Source organism: Musca domestica, unplaced genomic scaffold (genome assembly GCF_030504385.1).
Source record: "Musca domestica strain aabys unplaced genomic scaffold, Musca_domestica.polishedcontigs.V.1.1 15, whole genome shotgun sequence".
NCBI lineage: Eukaryota > Metazoa > Arthropoda > Insecta > Diptera > Muscidae > Musca > Musca domestica.
Genome location: NW_026712207.1, coordinates 16,052,020 through 16,071,474, shown reverse-complemented (window position 1 = coordinate 16,071,474; position 19,455 = coordinate 16,052,020). Strand labels below are relative to the sequence as shown.

Sequence of the window (19,455 nt, the reverse complement as noted above, 5' to 3'; positions counted from 1 at the left end):
TACAAGAAAATCTAACATCTTTATCCAATTTTACGTGGAATCATAAATTCAATATTCATCTCAGGTTTTTTGTTGAGAGAAATATTTAGATGAAGCAAGTTGTAAAGAATCGCTGACGTGTATCGCAAGTTATGACAGATAAAAGTATTGAACATTATGACATTATTACCAAAAGGGGTTCGCAGACATATATCATGTGATGTGTGAAATTCTAAGAGAGTTGGATGCTTAATTCGCTTTCATTGAGCGTTTTGTTTTCCAAATTCTTAAACCCTATGTGGGGGAGGTACCAGAAGGAGTGCGCCGATATATCCCATCTTCACAGAAGATTTTGTGTTAGAAGAAATAATGGGATGTGCGAAATGTGAAGAGAGCCGAATGCTTATTTTGGATTTTATAATCGTTTTGGTTATTCAAAACTTCGACCCTTTGAGTGGGAAGTACCAGAAGGCATGGTCCAATCTCTGGCATCTTAATAACAGAAATTTCGTTAATGGAAATATTGAGATGTACCAATTCTGAATGGAATCGTATGTTAATTTCCCGTTTTATGAAGTTCAAGGATATTCTTAATTTTAACCTATTGTTGGGGAGGCCTCTGGAGGAGTAGATCGATATATCCCATATTCACCGCAGGTCTTGGCTTAGTAGAATTAATGGGATGTGTAAAACAGAAGAGAACCGAATGCTTATTTCGGATTTTATAATAGTTTTGGTTATTCAAAAGTTTGACCCTTTGTGGGGGAGGTACCAAAAGGAATGATCTGATCTCTACCATCTTTATAACAGAACTTTCGTTGATGGAAATATTGAAATGTACCAATTCTGAATGGAATCGGATGTTAGTTTCACGTTTTATGAATTTCAAGGATATTCTTAATTTTGACCTATATTGGGGTAGGCACCTGGAGGACTGGATCGATATGTCCCATATCCTGTGTTAGTAGAATTAATGGGATGTGTGAAACATGAAGAGAACCTAATCCTTATTTCGGATTTTATGATCCTTTGGTTTTTCAAAATGTTGACTCTATATGGGGGGCTAGCAGAAAGAATGGTCCGATCTCTACCATCCTGATAACAGATCTTGTGTTGATGGAAATATTGAGATGTGCCAAGTCTGAACGGAATCGGATGTTAATTTCGTGTTTTATGAGCTTCATAAATATTCAAAATTTTGACTCTTTGTGAGAGAGGTACCAGAAGAAGTGGACCGATAAATTCCATCTTCGACCCAGACCTTCTGTTATGTGTGTGTAATTTAAAGACAATCAGGCTCTTACATCACATTTTATAAGTGTTATAATTATTCAAAATTTGTCTTTTGGGGGAGAGATAATGGATTGTGTGGACGGTCATTGTGTATTTTCGCACCTGACCTGGCACTGATGCAAATACTAGGATTTACAAGGTTGGAGAAAAATTGAATTATCCTTTTTCTTTCTGTGCAGTGAGATATTTTTTTTGGAGAATTTCGCCCTTTTGTACCAGTAGAGGTGGATCGATAGTGTCCATCTCCGAACTCGATCTAAGTTTTGGTAATAAAAGTAATAATGTACCAATTTTGGACCAAATCGGATACTCCCTTCGAGGGTTACCGTGCGAACCAGCCAGATAGACAGACGGACGGACATCGCTACATCGACTCCAAATGTCCTGAAACGGATTTGCTCCAAAGTGACCTAAGGTCTAAAACCGTTATTTTGAAGAGACACAGACAAAATGTCAAATTGAAGTCAAATATGGCGACAATTGGACTTGTGCAATATCGAATAGCGCACTTTTAGAATTAGAATGCGTTGAGTTCCAGCGTAAGAGCACTTAAAATATATTTATATAAAAATACCATTTCTCTAGTCATTAAAAAAATATGCAGTGACAAAATCCAGGACCAATTACTTACTTATTCAATGATAATAAATGAGTTTCGTTCATAATCTTGACATTCACGATCTTGGCGTCTAAAATCAAAAAACTGATTACATTTACTTCTCTAATTACCAATCCAAGATGGCCACAGTGCTATTTGTTTTTTTTTTTTTAAACTTTTTTTGTAGTTATTTTCATATTTGTTTAATGCATTCTTTTAAATGCGATAACAACGATTCGAGTATTCATTTTTAAGCTTATTGTAATTAATATTAATTTAAACCTTAAAATAAAAACAAAAAAAAAAAAAAAACAATTGGAAACATGAAAAAAGCACACAACGAAATGAGATTTCAAAATTGTAATTCTCTAGAAATCCAAATATTCTACAAAACAAACAAAGAAGCAAAAAATTATAATCACATCTTGTGTGAAACCAGTTAATTTAGAAAAAATAATTTCAAGATTATTTCGTTCGTTAGAGTACATTTCGTTGGGATTTTGTCGTGCCGTAATGTTTTTGCTACGTGTCAGTTATGACATGTCTGACTCAAAGTCAAATGTGAGTCTTTGAAATGAAAAGGAAATAAATATTTGTTTTTCAGAATATTTCAATGGTTGACAATGTTATTTTTTTTTTTAACTTGTAATACACATATTTTTATACCCTACACCACAAGGTGGTCAGGGTATTATGTCTTTGTGCATTTGTTTGTAACAGGCAGAAGGAAACGAGATAGACCCATAGTTCCTTTTGATGATCTGCATAGAATCACATTCTGAGTCGATTTATGCATGTCCGTCCGTCCGTCTGTCCGTCCGTCCGTCTGTCCGTCTGTCCGTCCGTCCGTCTGTCCGTCTGTCCATGTATTTTTGTAAACAAAGTACAGGTCGCATTTATCGCCCGATCCAGATGAAATTTTTCACAGATCATTTGTTTGGCCCAAGGACGAACCCTATTGAAATTGGAAATAATCGGTCAAAATTTAGATATAGCTCCCATATATATCTTCGTTTGATTTGCCTTTTATTGCGCACCAAACGTGTAATATCAGCCCGAATTGTATGGAATTTTGCATATACACCCAAATTAGGTCTTAAAATATGTATGCCAAATTTTATGGATATCGGTTCAGATATAGCTATAGCTCCCATATATATTGTTCATCCGATTTGTTAATTTTGTCCACCGCCGCCGTAATATGCACTCTGCAACAACAATATTTGGGGAAATATATCAAATGCTGCTCAGAAATACATTTGCTAAATTTTATCGAGATCGGCTCAGATTTGGATATAGCTCCCATATATAACTTCGTCCGATTTACCTTTTATTGTGCACCAAACGTCTAATATTTGTCCAAATGGGATGGAATTTGGCACTTACGACCGAATTGAGTCTAGAAGCTAGTATGTCAAATTTGGTGAAGATCGGTTCAGATATAGCTATAGCTTCCATATATATTATTCACCCGATTTGTTATATTTTTTACCCACAACCGTAATATGCACTCCGTAACAACGATATTCAGGAAATATATCAAATACAGCTCAGAAATATCTTTGTCAAATTTTATTGAGATCGGTTCAGATTTGGATATAGCTCCCATATATATCTTTACCTGATTTCAAATTAATTGTGCACCAAATAGGCAATACAAGTCCGAATTTAAAAGATACAATAGCTTTGGCATATTTAGTCCTTTGAACTTTAAATTATAATTATAATCATAGCGTGTATGATTGAATTCTCCCATAAAAACTTTTAATTGTTATGTGGAGCTGTATTAAATTAGCAAAGTGGTGTAGGGTATCATAAAGTCGGCCCCGCCCGACTTTAAGACTTTCTTTACTGGTTTTATAATTCAATTGTTTAAATATAAAAAAACGGTGGCGCACAAATTTTAAAAAATTAATAAACACACGTCATATATCTTTCCCAAATGCAATAATTTTTACTTTTTTTTTTTTTTAATGTTATTGAATGAAAGTAAAATATGTCGGAAATAGCATCAAATTTTAGAATAAGCTTAGATTTGTTTGAATTGGTCATCTTTGGCACGAACTATGGCCTTCAAACGGCCAATGAAACCGTCACACGCTACCCGAATGTTGTTATGTGGTGTTCCACACTTTCGACCAAGCGAAGCAACTATTTAGCTCTTTTGAGTCTATTTTCTTTCTGTTGCGGTGTAAGTTTTTGCACTTTTTGGAATTTCAATGGCTTTACCACGAGCTCATATTTCAATCTTCGTAATACCTCAAAATGTTAGTCATAAGCTAATGTTATACAGTAGAAAACTTCTAGGGTTTCTATAAACTGTAGAAGACCTCTAGGTTTTCTAGAAAGTCTCCGGGTCTTCTATAGACAGTAGAAAACATCCACGTATTTTGTACACAGTAAAATACCTCGACGCCTTCAGTTGATAGTAGGGGACCTTCAGGTCTTCCTTGGCCAGCAGAGGACCTCCAGGTCTTCTATAGACCTCCAAGACTTCTAAAGACAGTAGAAGACCTTCAGGACTTCTAAAGACAGTAGAAGACCTTCAGGACTTCTATAGACAGTAGAAGACCTTCAGGTCTTTAAAGACAGTAGAAGACCTCCAGATCTTCTATAGACAGTGGAAGACCTCCAGGTTTCTATAGACAATAGGAGACATATAGGTCTTCTACATACAGTAGAATACCTCCAGGTCTTATATTGACAGTAAACGATCTTTAGGTCTTGTACAGACAGATCTGCTATAGACCATTAAAATCCTCAAAGACTTCTCGAGACCATATAGCCCCTCAAAATTTTCAACTGATTTTACAAGATCTCAAGGTATTCTAGATATCAACTGGGTCTTCTGAAGACTGAAGAAGTCATCAAAGGTCTTCTAGAAAGGGTAGAAGACCTCCAGGTTTTCCGTAGACAGTAAAAGACATACAGGTTTCCAATACACACTAGTAGACCTGAAGGTTTTGTGTAGACAGTAGGAGCCCTTCAGCAAATACGTATGTAATGATCGAATTGCTATTGAAAGGTTAAGAATAACCAATGGAATTCTCGAATTACAAAAAAAAAAAAAATGATTTGAATAACATCTAAAAAACATGTAGTTATCGTTTCGTGTCCCTAGTGGTTCGTTATTTAGTTTATCCTAAATTTGAATGAAAATAAATTTTAATATCGCTTCATATTGACATAAAATCCGTAAGGCGGGAACGAATAACTCTAAGTGTTTTGAAGATCCTGGTAACTTCTTTCACTCGAATTGACTGCAATCCGGTATTGGAAAATCTAAATATATAGAACACTTCCGCGAGGGTTTTCAATATTTACAGTTATTGATGCATCGTTCATTTAACCCAAATTTCAGGGATTTTGACAACAACCAATTATTCCAATATTAAAGTTTTCTCATAGTGGAGATATATAGAGTTTGACATGACCGAAATAACTCCCTTCTTAATGTTTCAATCTCTAGAACTACTTCTACAGCGATATAACTCAAATATTGAAAATGTCTTTTATTAATACTAAGAACTCATTCTATCAAATGGGAATTTAGAGTTTTTTTGCAACAATTTTTGGGCTTGGCGAGTTCTAGAAAATGTTTCGCTTTGCTGATAAAAAATGCAGTACTGAAAAAATAAGTTTAAAGTTGATAACAGTTTCTTTTGAACCATTAGACCAATTGACACAATTGAAACAAATTTCTGTGAGGGTTGTTGAACCATTTTTGTTTTCTAATGACCCACTCAAGAGACCTATTTCAAAAAAAGTTCATGGCTTTAGACTTATAAAGGACAACATGAGCTGGTTCCATGGCTTTTATTATTTTTATTATTAAATTATTTCAATAAAACAAAATACCTATGACCAAAGCTTTAAATGCGAAATTTGCTAAAGATCTTGTTAGCGTTGTCGTCGAGCGTAGCAAAAGTAAATATTGAAGTTGTTTTTATGGATGCCAACAATGAATTTATAAAATAAAGGCATTTAGCACATTTATAACAAAGTTCCGCACAAAAATATCGGATTTTTGTTGGTTGGTTTTTTTTGTGTTTATCTGAATGAAGAAAAAACTCAGATTGAGTGATTGATCTCTTGTCTGAATGCCAGTTCAGTTGCCCGGCAACATGCGCCTTGTCTTGTTAGTGGTTTTAAATAAGAAATCGCAGCAAATATTTCATCAGAAAAGATGTATTCGACAACTATTCAAGGTTTCCACCGAATGTATTTCGCACGTTTTTAATTTGGGGTTTTTTGGTATCTTTTTTCGGTCATTACACAGAAAATATGAAAAAAACGAAATATTAAAAATTGCCTGTCCAGGGGTTTTTACCTGTTAGATTTCGTTTCGCTCATTAAAAGGAGAGAGACAAAAGGGATGGAGTATACCTACATAATTTTGTTTCTTAACAAGAAGTTGACATAAGCATCCATTATCTTGGCATCTTATTGGCGCCAGCATCTTTAAATGATATTTATTTTATTTTGATGTTTTTATTTCTTAAAAAACATATAAAAATAAAAAAATCTCTTATGATCTTTATACCCTACAACACTATGTGTTGGGTGTATTATAGTTTTGATTAGGCCAAAAATTATGTAACACCTTGAAATATTGGACCCCGACATAGGAAACTACATATGGATCTTCCTATCTCGCTGAGCTTAGTCGATATAGTTATTTATGTCCTTCCGTCCGTCTGTTCATGTTAATTTGTAATCACGCTAGAGCTCGCAATTTTGTTCGATATTGACGAAATTGAAAATAAAATGTTGGGGAATAGTAACCTATTTTTTAAAGAGATTATCCCAAAATATTTGGGGGTTAAAATGGACCAAAAACCGAAAATTTTTCTGATTTTGCAGTTGCTCTACAGACCACAATTATACAGGTTAGAGGTTATGCTGGACAGAAGCCTGCCAATTTGCATAGTCATCAAACAATATTTGACTGGTTATGGTTTGACCATAACTTTTATGTAAGAAATTGCGAAAATTTCCATTAAAACTCCGAATATTTTTAATCGCGGCGAAACCAAAATAACACGCTATCAGGTTTCTTCTGACCATTTTAGTGAATCTGAGAGACAAGATATCGGATATATAGTAAAATAGGTACAATATACAGGGTGAAATGGAAAAACTGCAACCAACTTCAGACTGTCCTTCCCAAGCAACTCATCCGACAGCTGTTAAAATTATTCCAGTGACAGCTCAAGCGTGATAGTGTGATTTCTTTATATTTGGCTGGAAAACCACAAGTGACTATCGTTAGAGCGCTCCAGCATTTAAATGTGAATAAATCTTTTGTCTCTCGTTACCGTGATACTGGTAGCGTAGCCCGTCGTCAGAGAAGTGGACGGAAGAAAACAGCAACATTAGCAGAAATGGTTCAAAAAGGAAAGAAGCGACTTGATCGAAAGCCGCGTCGCAGTGGCCAAAAATGGCTTGTGAGCTGAACATATTGTAATATTCCATTCGGCAAATTCGGTTGGCCATCAGAACACAAGCGCCGGCCATGGTGATGGTGTGGTCGCTCTCCGCTCCTATTTATCGACCGTGGCATCATAATAAACGCCGAATATTATCGCGAAAATATTCTGGAGGGTGTATTAAAGCCTTGGGTACGCAAACATTTTGGCCGCAGACCTTGAACATTCCAACAGGACTCAACACGCGCCACCCAAGAATAGTTACAAAATGAGGTTCCTCGTTTCATTTCCAGCGCATAATGGCTTCCAAAATCTCCGGATACCAATCCGTTAAAAATTATGGCGTTTGACTTTGTTGCAGTTTTTATACCCTCCATCATTCTATGGTCATTCCGTTTGTAACACGTCGAAATATTCATAAGAGTAAATTTGTAAGACGATCTACAGTGTCCGTCTGTCATGCTATCTTTCGAACGAATTGAGATAGAAGGCTTGAGAAGAAGGCGTTGCATACATGTAGGCAGGTTAAGTTCGTAAATGGGCCATGCCGGTCCACATTTTCGTATAGCCCTCATTAACGGTACCTCCCGATATTCGGTATTTTCATGATTTTACCGACATTATTTGCCGGAATTATTTAAAATTTCGTATTTGAAGTTTGTAATGGGTACTACAGTCAATGGCAAATTTTTTTGTATGCAGGTCTACGTCTTCGTATAGTCCCCATACAACGGTTTTTATTTAAGTGGTAGTTTTCGTTTTTTTTTTTTTTAATTTTTCAAGTTCCTTCGAAATGGTGGAGGATATTTAAAGTTCGGCCCGACCGAACATAGCTGCTTTTTTCCTTTTTTTATCTCACCCTGTACAGGTCACAATTATCGTCCGATTCTCACGAAATTTCGCTTAGGGTTAGGGTCAACACTGAAACCTATTGTTTTTAAAGATGTACATTTAAGGGGTCAAATGAACCAAAAAAATAAAATTTTCGATCACGCAATCGCTCTACAGGTCATAATTAAAAACCAATCAACACTGAATTTTGTATGGGAAGAGAGTTAAGGTCAGGGAAGAAGTCTAACAGTTTGGATGACCATTGGATTATATTTGGCAGGTAAAATTGAGGACAACTTTTGTGTTAAATTGTTTTGAATAACTTTCAGCACGACAGAGAGCATAAATATTGGGCAAATGCCACCGGGCAAAAAGCTAAGGGTAACATCGAACAGGGCTCTGAGGCATCATTTCAAAAACTAAATCTTCCAAAATGAATTTGGACTTAAGGGGGCTTCCGACATATTGTAGCGTTGTGGGGTATTACATGGTCGGCCCCGCACGACTATAGCCTGTCCTTTCTTGTTTTCAAATAATTTAATAAAAACATGGGCAACTCAATTCAATAGGTCTACCCTAAAGTGCTTAAATAATTCATATTTAAGGGAATTATATTCCATCTTGAATTTTGTAGCACAAATCGGAATCTTGTTTGGAAAATATAAGCTAAAAAATGATTTCTCATAAAACAAATCAATGTCCGTTTAGAAAAGGGAACTTTTCATTTATTTACTCTTCCTTTGTTTATTTTTATATCTATACCCAGCTGAAAAATAAAACCGTCACTTTGTTTTAGATATTATTCATCGCACATGTACATACATATGTACATATGTACGTATGTCATAATTTATTAATTGAAATACGTTTTATTGAATCCAAACTGGATCAGACATAGGCCAGCTTAAATGTTTTGCCATATAAGCAAACATAATTAACTGAGAAGTAAACATCAACGACATTGTACAGAATATTCAGTAATACACCAAAATAGGCTATAATTAACAATTAATTAAGAACAACAAAAGGCGACGAGTGAACAAATATAAAATTTATTAAAATTGATGTTGATTTTTGAACAAAGAACATAACTTACCTATATGAAATGGAAAAAAAATAATGAAGTAAATAACGATGATATACACACTTCTGATCACAACACTTCAATGGAAGTTGGAATGAAAAAATCCCCTCCAAAAAGTGGAAGATGAGAAAGAAGAATCTAATGTGTCTTAAAACTGGTCCAAGAATGATTCCACAAATCGAAATATTTTTTCATATAAAGATACACATTTTAACATTTCATTTCGATTGATTAGTGATGTACACCAACAACAACTGCAAATCAATTCAATTCACAAGATCTGCTTTAAATTTCGTGTAGACGCATTCGCGTTTTTTTCTGGTCACTTTAATTTCAGGCAAACGCTTGTTGTTGCTTTGATTTTGTTATGTTGGTTATTATGATCGTTTAGTTGTTGTTTTTATTATTTTGGGGCCAAAATCACAATTGAATTGAATAACCAGCCACGAAACACGAGAGTAAAATAAAACTCAAAAAAATATCTACGCAATCTTTAAGCCAAATAATAAAAAAAAAAACAAAACACCCATCCATCCACCGCTTAAATAAGCCAGCGTATTTTTGTGTAAACGTATGAACTGCAAACTATTGTTTGGTCTCTGCTCTGGCAATAAACTGGGCGCAGAGTATCCATATTTGTAACTCTAGTCAGCACCGAATGCTCTCAGCTGAGTGTAGATACTCGAAGTGGATTTGTCTATCTACCGTAGCATCGGGTGCATGAATGTATGTGCATACAGTGGGTTGGATCGAATGTTAAATGAATGAAATTGCATGTCCTTTTCGACTTTTAGAAGAACGGAAGATTTTGTTATAAAATATCGACATATTCTCACCATAATTTGTACAATTGTTATACCCTACAACACTATGTGTTGGGGGTATTATAAGTTTTATTGGGTCAAAAATGGACCAAACCAAATTAAGTTTTTCTAATTCTGTAGTCGCTCTATAGGCCACAATTGAAACTCATCGACACGGAATTTCACAGCAGAAGAGAGTTAATTTGTAGATTGATAAAATTTGCAGGACTTTGGTATTGAAAATGGACCATGTAGGTCCACGTTTTCATATAGCCCCCATTTAACGGTTCCTCCCGATATTTTGATGATTTTAACGATATTATTCACCGGAATTGTTTCAAATTAGGTATTTGATGTTCGTAATGAATGCTACAAGCTATGACAGGAAATTGTCTGTGCAGGTCCACGTCTTCGTATAGCCCCCATGATTTTATCTACATTATTCACCGATTTTTTTAAAGTTTCGCATTTGAATATTGTAATAGCTTATGACAAAAGTTACCTATGTAGGTCCATGTCGTCATATAGACTTTAATATAACAGCTTTTTTCGGTATATTGTAAGATTTTAACAGAATTTTCAACAGATTTTATTTATTTATTTATTTGTTCCAAATGGTGGAGAGTATTCAAAGTTTGGCCCGGCCGAACTTACAGCTCTTGTTACTTGTTTTAATTTGATATTATTTGTATGTATATATTGAATAGAATGTAGAATTGAAAACGGCGTTAGGTACAGCGGACACAAAGTGTGCCCATTTGTTGGGAAAAATGATCGTCTCCCTCAAAATTCAATAAATGGAGAACAAACCTTAATATTGAATATTTTTTGCGATTTCAGTCACTGCGGCGGCAGAATATGGACTGGACTCTTATCCATGTCAAAATCCGCAAGTATCGCATATAAGCCTTGCATTAAAACGTGGACTGATATTGATGGTTTTTTTCGTAAGAAGAACTTGAATCCCAAATTTCTGTAGGGAATTGTAATTGAAATTTTCAAAAACTTAACATTTTTACCTATTGTTAGTCTTAAAGTCTTAAAAATGAACTCTGGTACTGTTTTATGGGGGCTACAGCAATTAGTGGACCGAAACGAAAATTATTTGCAAGGTTGGAAATTGTGGTAGAGACCTTCAAAATACCGAAAATCGGGAGATATCGTTAAATGGGGGCTATACCAATTAGTGGGCCTGAATCCAACGTTTTTGCTAGGAGAAAACTGACCTGCCGAGAACCCTAATTATCAAGTTTTTTCTAATTTGGTTGGAAATTGTAGCAGAAGCCTTCAAAATACCGATCGGGAGGTACCGTTATATAAGTGCTAGACTATGTTATACCCTACACCATTATGCATATTTAGCTCCCACCACAAAATAAATTATTTGAAGTAGATGATACCTCCTATCAACCACTAAATTAGACGGAGGCATTTTAATCATTTATACCAAATAACATTGCTATAGAGTGCATGATATCACTTCGAGAAGGATTTTATCAAAAATGTTAAAAAAATATGTATCGGAGCCGAGTTCCACAAAATGGAAACATACGTCCCGAAATTCTTTCCTTTTGGACTGATATTAGCCAAATAATGGCACAATAAACCTGAAATCGGATAAAGGATATATATGGAAGCTATATCCAAATCTGAGCTCCATATGGTACCAAATATCATTGTTGTCGAATACATATTACGAGTGTGAGGGACCTAAACACCAAATTGGATGAAACACATATATGGGAGCTATAGCTATATCTGGACCGATTTTCAACAAATTTGACGTTCTTGCTTCTAGACTGAATTCGGTCGGATGTGCCAAAATTCAAATCTTTTGGACTGATATTGGCCATTTGGTGCACAAATAACCCGAAATCGGTTTAAGATATTTTGTTTCACAAGAATACAAGGACAGACGGGCGGACGGACTGGCATACATAAATCGACTCAGAATGTGATTCTATGAAGATCCTCAAAAGTAACTATGGGTTTATCTCGCTTCCTTCTCCATGTTACAAACAAATGTACAAATACATAAAACGAAGGTCGATTGTACAATGCCAATGGTAGTTTTACTACTTTCCGTACTTAGTGCAATTTCGTTCAATATTAATTGTAACAATTTCAGTATCTTTTGAATTTTCACATGTACACAAAATTTTTATGTATTTAAATATCTCACATTTACAAGCTTTTACAAAACTTATTTTTAAAATTTTTCTTCTTCAATCTGTATTAACACCTAGATTTCTAGGTATAAATATTTTAAATTTTCCCGATTCAGCCCTGTTTACAAATTTAAGTATAGATTTTCAAATGTTGCGGCTAATCAACAACACCAACAACAACTGGCTTGTATTAAAGCCAGTTACTATTGAAAGATCTCTCGGTGAGTAAGAGAGCAACAGCAGCGCGAACGCTTTGTACCCAGTGTCAATAATTTTGCCAAGAGCGGGGAATAATTGCAATTGATACAAGTTTCAATTTTCACAAGGGGAGAAAGAAGAAGAAGACACCTAATTTTCAATTAGATTGGGAATCGGATCGAGTATTTTACATGGAAAAATTTCAGTTTGATAATAACAAGTGCGGTTTTGTTTGCAATTAATACGAGCGACCAACGAAAGTCAAGAGAAAAATTAGCTAATCAACAATGAAATTACATAGAGACACTGGTTTTGACAACATACCGACAAACCAGCGGACAGACGGACGGACAGACAGACAGACGGACGCGAACACACATGTGTGAAAATAAAGTGGAAACAAAACTGTAACCTGAAGTTTAAGCCAGACAAATTCCAACCTCTAAGCCAAGCTAACAACAATAAATGAAAGTCAATAATAATGTGGAATATCAACAACAACAACAACGGCTACATAACAAAACAACACACATCAACAAATTTAAATTAACAAAAACAAAATTTTTGTTAATAAATTATGGTTGTGGCCTGACAAAAGCAACAACAACCACAAAATATTCCATGTACAACAACAACAACAAAATATTCCATAAAAAATTAACAAGTTTTTGACGAAATGGCCCATAAAATAATAAATATATCAAAGCCCTTTCTCAATAAATCAATCTTTGAAGTTGGCAAATTTGCTGCGATTGTCATTCGAACTTGCATTATTTCAGTATTTATTTTTGCCCGAAATAAATCTGCAGTCTTTTCGCTTCAAAACTGGTCTCGGATTCTTTCATTCTTTCTTTGTCTTCATCGACACTGCTGTCAACTTCTTGTTGGAGGGGATTTCAGGCCATTGGCATATTTTTAATTTTCTTTCTCGAATTTTTCTTTTTCATTTCCCCCTTTTTACAAGGCCATCTTTTCGATTTCATTACTTTGTTTTTGGGTTTGGTTACAGCACAACAATTATCTATGCATCATAGAGCAATTTTCATTACATTACATTATTTTTTTTTTTTTGTAATTATTTTTTGTTTGTTTTAATCTCGGGGTCTCCACACTTTGACTTTTTATTTTGTTTGCGCCCCGTTTTTCTTTTTTTGTTTTAAAATCACTTCTTTTGTTTCGAATTAAAATTTTTGTGTTTTTTTTTCTCTTTTCAATGTTTCCATACGCGTATTTCCGTTCCAATATAATACACAACGTATACGTTTGAGACCCGTGCCGAAACTGTGCTCAGACGGCTTGTACCAGTATCGTTATTAACCTGTTGGCATCATACGAATTCACACTGCCCGACGCTCGCTCTCATTCTCATCAAATTAGCCATGAACAAACAATGAGATCTTGGCTTAAAAATCTGGCTTACTCTCTGTGGTCAATGCTCTTGTTCAGTGTTGCCAGTATTGGGGATTTTTTCCCCAAAAATGGGGAATTTCTTGAAACGAAAAGTTCCTTCTGGGATCTATGAGGAATTTAAACAAAAACAACTAAAAAACAATAAGTTCAGTCCAACTTCCAATACCCATTTGTAAAAAATAGTCTCAAAGTCAAAGCCTCAAACACCAAATTTGAAACAATTCCGAAGGAAAATGTTATTAGGATCATCAAAACACCAAATATCGGATTTTACCTTTATGTGGAAACCATGGACCAATATGTATAATGTTTTGACAACGGCCGTAAACCCCATTATGAACTACAAATACAGCATTTCCAACAAATCCGAAAAATATGGCATAAATCGTAAAAATACCGAATATCTGGCGGTACCGTTAGAGATGCCGTTAGTTGCTATAGAAAAACGTATGACTACATTTACAATGTTCCGCCACCAGATGTTGAAGCTGTTATCAATACCTTATAATCATCAAAAATACCGAATATCGAGAGGTACCGTTATATGGGGCTATACTGAAACGTGGAACTATATACACTTTTCCGCCACAGCAACTCCTTACGAACTCCAAACACAAATTTCAACATAAATCCAAAAAAAACTGTGTCTTAAGTCATTAAAATAATGAATATTGGGAGATACCGTTATGGGGGGGCTATATAAAAACCTAATCCAATATACATCTCATATTTGTTTCAATACCAACCATCCTAGATACAATACAAACTATTGTGCCAAATTTCAAAGCTCTACCTCACATAGTGTGGGTTCTATCGTGATTTCATCAGACAGACGGATATAGTTAAATCGACATAAAATGTTATGCTGATAATGAATATATACACTTTATGGGATCTTTTCTTTATGTCGTTTTATACGTTTAGTATTAAATAAATAAATTAAATCCTAATCTAGAACCAAATATTACCTTTATTTTGTTTTGTAAAATTCTATTAAAATTTGTTATTTTAGGGGGCAAATTATTGTGATGTTAGGGAGGAGAGATAATAAAATACTGGCAACACTGGTATTGCTCTATGATTCTCATTTGTACGGGGAGGGGGGTTCCGTATACATACACACCTGCTATGAAAAGATTATTGGTTGTAGAAATGCCAACCACAATTTAAGATAAAAGTGCGTAATTATCCGTAAACGAAAGCATACTTTTAGGAGCACATCTATAGACATTGGCGTCAATCACAATGAATCGAACCAAATAAAAACTACTCGATTATGATTCAAGGAAAACAATTTAACTGGTATTGGGAAGAAAATGTTGGACACTTTTAGAAGGCGAAGTAAGCTCAAATGATTTCTGAGCAACATAAGTGACAAAATGCTCCCCTGTTTTGCAGTACAAATTCAGGCAAACATATTCTCAATGGATGTAGAAGCTGGACCTATGTAGGCAACTTTTTGCCAGTGGAATTAGTGCTCATTAAGATATCCAAATATCAGAGAATATAACATAAGGTCTCTATGGAGGTGAACTTATATAGACAATTTTTTGCTAGAGAACCGATTTCGATAAAATTTGACATATGTGTTTCTGAGCTGTATTTTAAATATTTCCCCGAATATCGTTGTTACGGATTCTTTATTACGGCTGTGGAGAACACATACATATAACAAATTGGAAGAGCATTATATATGGGAGTTATAGCTATATCTGAACCCTAAACCCAATTTGGTCGTAAGTGCCAAATTTCATCACAAAAAAGGCAAATCGAACGAAAATATACATGGGAGAAATATCAAAATCCGGATCGATATCGACAAAAATTTAGCAAAGGTATTTCTGAGCTGTATTTGATATAGTTCCCCAAATATCTTTGTTACAGACTGTATATTACGGCTGCGGAGGATAAACAACAAATCGGATGAACAATATATATAGGAGCTATAGCTATATCTGAACCGATTATGATCACGTTTGGCATACTTATTTTCAAGCCTAATTTGGTCGTATGTGCAAAATTCCATACTATTTGGGCTGATATTACATGTTTGGTGCGCAATAAAAAGCAAATTGGACGAATATATATATGGGAGCTATATTTAAATTTTGACCGATTATCTGCAATTTCAGTAGTGTTCGTCCTTGGGTCAAAACAAATGATTTTTAGAAAATTTCATCAGGATCTCGTTTTCTTTTGTCTGCTACAAACAAATGCACAAATGTATCGGTTATATATGGAAGCTATATCGGTTATGGAAGCTATATACCAATCAGAACCGACCTCGATAAAATTTGGCAGATGTATTTCTGGGCTGTACCCGATATCTGGTACTAAATGTCATTGTTGTGGGGTGCATATTACGAATGTGAGGGACTAAAAGACAAATTCGGATGAAACATATATGGGAGCTATAGTTGTATCTGAACCGATTTTCACCAAATTTGATGTACTTGCTTCTAGACTGAATTCAGCCAAAATTCAGGTCATTTGGACTGATATGAAACATTATGTAAGAATATTTTGGGTTACAAGGGAAACAGATATTTCTTTTCTTCGGTGACTTATAGTAAAATTTTATGAACAATATTTTTATCTTTGAAGTCATCCTTTTCAAATTATGATTTATTGGAGATTTTGTTGGATAGTGTAATTACAATTCATTCTGTTTGGAATTTTTGGTATCAATCTTATTTTTTTCACCACAATCGGGTTTTGGAAAAAGTTCAATGAAAGTCGCAATTGCAACAATGAGCTACTCTAATATACTTTAAGTCTCTATTAATAATGAAATAATCGTTACAAAGTCTTGTTTATGAGTCAAACTATAATCTACTGAAAAACTTGTTAAAATTGTGTTCATTATTTTCGTATATTTTCAAGAAAGATTTATGATTGTTTTTCCCTATTCACAGACAAAAAAAGGAGAATTGTTCTGGGCGAGAGGACCGAAGTACACTTTTTTTTTCTTTAAATTTCATTTTTGTATTGTCGTATAAAAGCAAGCCCTTTATTGACCTAATTCGAATGAAGCCATGTTCCAGAATTGAAAAAATGTAAAAGTGTTTACTACGATAATAATGTTTACTTCTATGATGTCAGAAAAAATTGCAAAACTGGTAGATTATTGCAGGTACTGGAATAAAGCATATATTTTCGCCAAAAACTGACCTTCCTTTTCCAATGTGGACATGCTACCAGCTATAGCCAAATTTTCAAATTTGAATTAATTTTATTGATCAACAAATACATTCAAATCTTTATTTCAGAATACTGTTTCTGCTTCGATATTCCAAGCCATCTTCTTTCAGGGTGAACGGAGGTTGTGCCTGGGTAATACAGAAATACAAACCCTTGGCAGTCACTGGATAGTTGATGCCAATGTCAATGGTATCCGTATAGTTGCATTGGCCATCCTTAAATTGCATCCAACTCTCACATTTGACGGCAGTAATGGGAACTCTTTCCACCAAGGATTCCATGAACAGAAGAAAAGGATACATGTGGCTACATACCCAACTCTCACAGCCTGGCTGCATTCTGCGTTTTGGATAAAATCCAATGCCATTGGGATAGATGTCAATGGTGCCCAATGGCTCTCGAACACCAAATAAGTTACCCTCACCATGAATTACCACCACACGTGAAGAAACATTGCGCCGCACAAATATGTCATGGGAATCACAGATATACGAACAGGGATCTATGGCAATCAGTTGGTCAATTATCGAAAATGTCGAATAGCTATGCATGTGTTCGGTGGTATAAATTGAGGCTCCCAATGCCGCGGCATTAGCACCCACCGAATGTCCAGCCAAGGTTATATCCTTGGGATCAATACCATTACCCACCAGCACAGAAAGTATTTTGGATATAAAGTAACCGTGCAGAGTCAAATGATGTCGCAGGGCATAGTACAACTGCTGCACATCTTTGGCAAAGTTGACCACAATAACATTTAAATCTCTCCTGCGAGCCTGTAACATATGCAAATGGGCCTGAATGCTGAAATAACTCTCATCCGTATAGAAGCCATTAACATACAACAACGTCTTGCGATTCGGGTTAATATCGAAATCTCGTATCTCCGATAAGGCACGTATGGGCAGTTCAACACTTTGATTATTTATGGTAAGGACATGAATGGTGGTATCGCTGGGATTAATGCCATTGTAAAGCGACATAACACCCTCGTCGACGGGGGCATCACCTAAAAATAACGAAAAATTAAATAATATCAAAACCCAAATATCCGCCTAACCAGTGTAGTACTTACAAAACTCTTTCCATCCCTTATTGAAATATTCGGTTAAAATTTCAATATTTTTCTGTTGCACCTGTTCCACTGACAAAGCTCTGCAGAGTGTACAGAGACTCAACACCAATATGATTTTCCAACCAAGAATCATTCTTTGTTCTGATCTTAATCTTAATTGACATGAAAATTCTTCGGTAATCTGTTCTTATAAACCACCGATACCAGTTGATCTGTTGATAGGTTGGCTTTGTTGAGTTTGTCACGTTTTCTCTGTAGGTGTGGAAATGTCCAAAAGACGTTGACAAAAGTTCCGCATAGAGAAAGCGCCAGTCCGGTAGTTATATAAACTGTTTTTGTGGCCGTTTTCGTAGCATTTTGTCAACTCATAGGTGATGGGAAAATGAAAGAGTAAGGGTGAACTAATGGTCCATTGAGCTTCAAAGGTGGTATAGTTTTGTAGAATAGGGTAGACTTATGAAGTAAGGAATTGTATTGAAAGATATATTTCTTAAATTCAAAGGTCAATTGTTCCTGGTTTTTTATACACCCAGTGTTCCAGAATTGGATCTGTATTTCTGTACCTTTGGTTTTCGATTATTTTGAAGACATTTTTCAACTAATTTAGTATGTTGGGCTGTAAGAGCGAATACGCTCTTCTTGCGGAAAACTTTCAATGTCAGAGGTCGGAGCTCCGATTTATTAGATTTTACTGCTCTTTTGTTTTATGAAAGAAGGCTTGCGAGTTACTCCTCTTTGAAAAATTGGAGAGGAATTTACTCGAAATAGAGTAAGAATAAGAGCGAAATTGAGTAAAAAATATTTTGTTTGCTGATTTGAGCAAACACCATATAAAACTCCCACTCTTCGACCAATCTCTTGTGCCAGTAAACTTTACTTCGGAGTGTAAATGAGCAAATCTCTGCTCTGCTAATCTCTCTATTTATACCCCACACCACAATGTGGTTCGTGCATTTGTTTGTAACATAGACCCATAGTTACTTTTGAGGATCTTCATAGAATCACTTTCTGATTCATGCATGTCAGTCCGTCCGTCCATCTGTCCATGTAGGTCGCATTTATTATCGGATATATATGAAATTTTGCAGCTAATATTTGTTTGGCCCAAGGACGAACCCTATTGAAATTGGTGATAATTTCGGGTTAATTGTGCGCCAAATGGTAAATAAAAGTCAAGAGTACATCAAATTTGGAGAAAATCGATTCAGATATAGCTATAGCTCCCATATATATATTTCATCCGATTTGGGGTTAAAAGTACCTCTCGAGCGTAATACGCATTCCACAACAATGATCTTTGGTACCAGATATCAGATACAGCTCTCAAATAAGTGTATCAAATTTTGTCAAGATCGGTTCAGATTGGTGTTTACGTCCCGCACATTT

General features: G+C 35.2%; 2 protein-coding genes across 5 annotated transcripts in view; both read right to left on the bottom strand.

Moving 5' to 3' along the window:
• Nucleotides 1–13,677, bottom strand: part of LOC101900043 (bestrophin-2) — a 47,392-nt gene extending 33,715 nt beyond the window's left edge. For 2 of the 4 annotated variants that reach the window (XM_059119722.1, XM_059119723.1), the window contains exon 1: nucleotides 13,370–13,677. The gene's annotated coding sequence lies outside the window, so the exon portion shown is untranslated. Of the gene's footprint in view, nucleotides 1–9,226; nucleotides 9,914–13,369 lie in introns of those variants that run through there. The other 2 variants (XM_059119720.1, XM_059119721.1) reach the window with 2 other exon arrangements.
• A 3,342-nt stretch (nucleotides 13,678–17,019) lies between these two features.
• LOC101900215 (lipase member H) lies at nucleotides 17,020–18,202 on the bottom strand. The gene is made up of 2 exons (XM_005186293.3): nucleotides 18,070–18,202; nucleotides 17,020–18,003 (listed from the first exon to the last, which is right to left on the bottom strand). Exons 1-2 carry the CDS (start codon nucleotides 18,200–18,202, stop codon nucleotides 17,054–17,056), a joined length of 1,083 nt encoding a protein of 360 aa, XP_005186350.2. The 3' UTR covers nucleotides 17,020–17,053.
• Nucleotides 18,203–19,455: the final 1,253 nt, after the last annotated feature.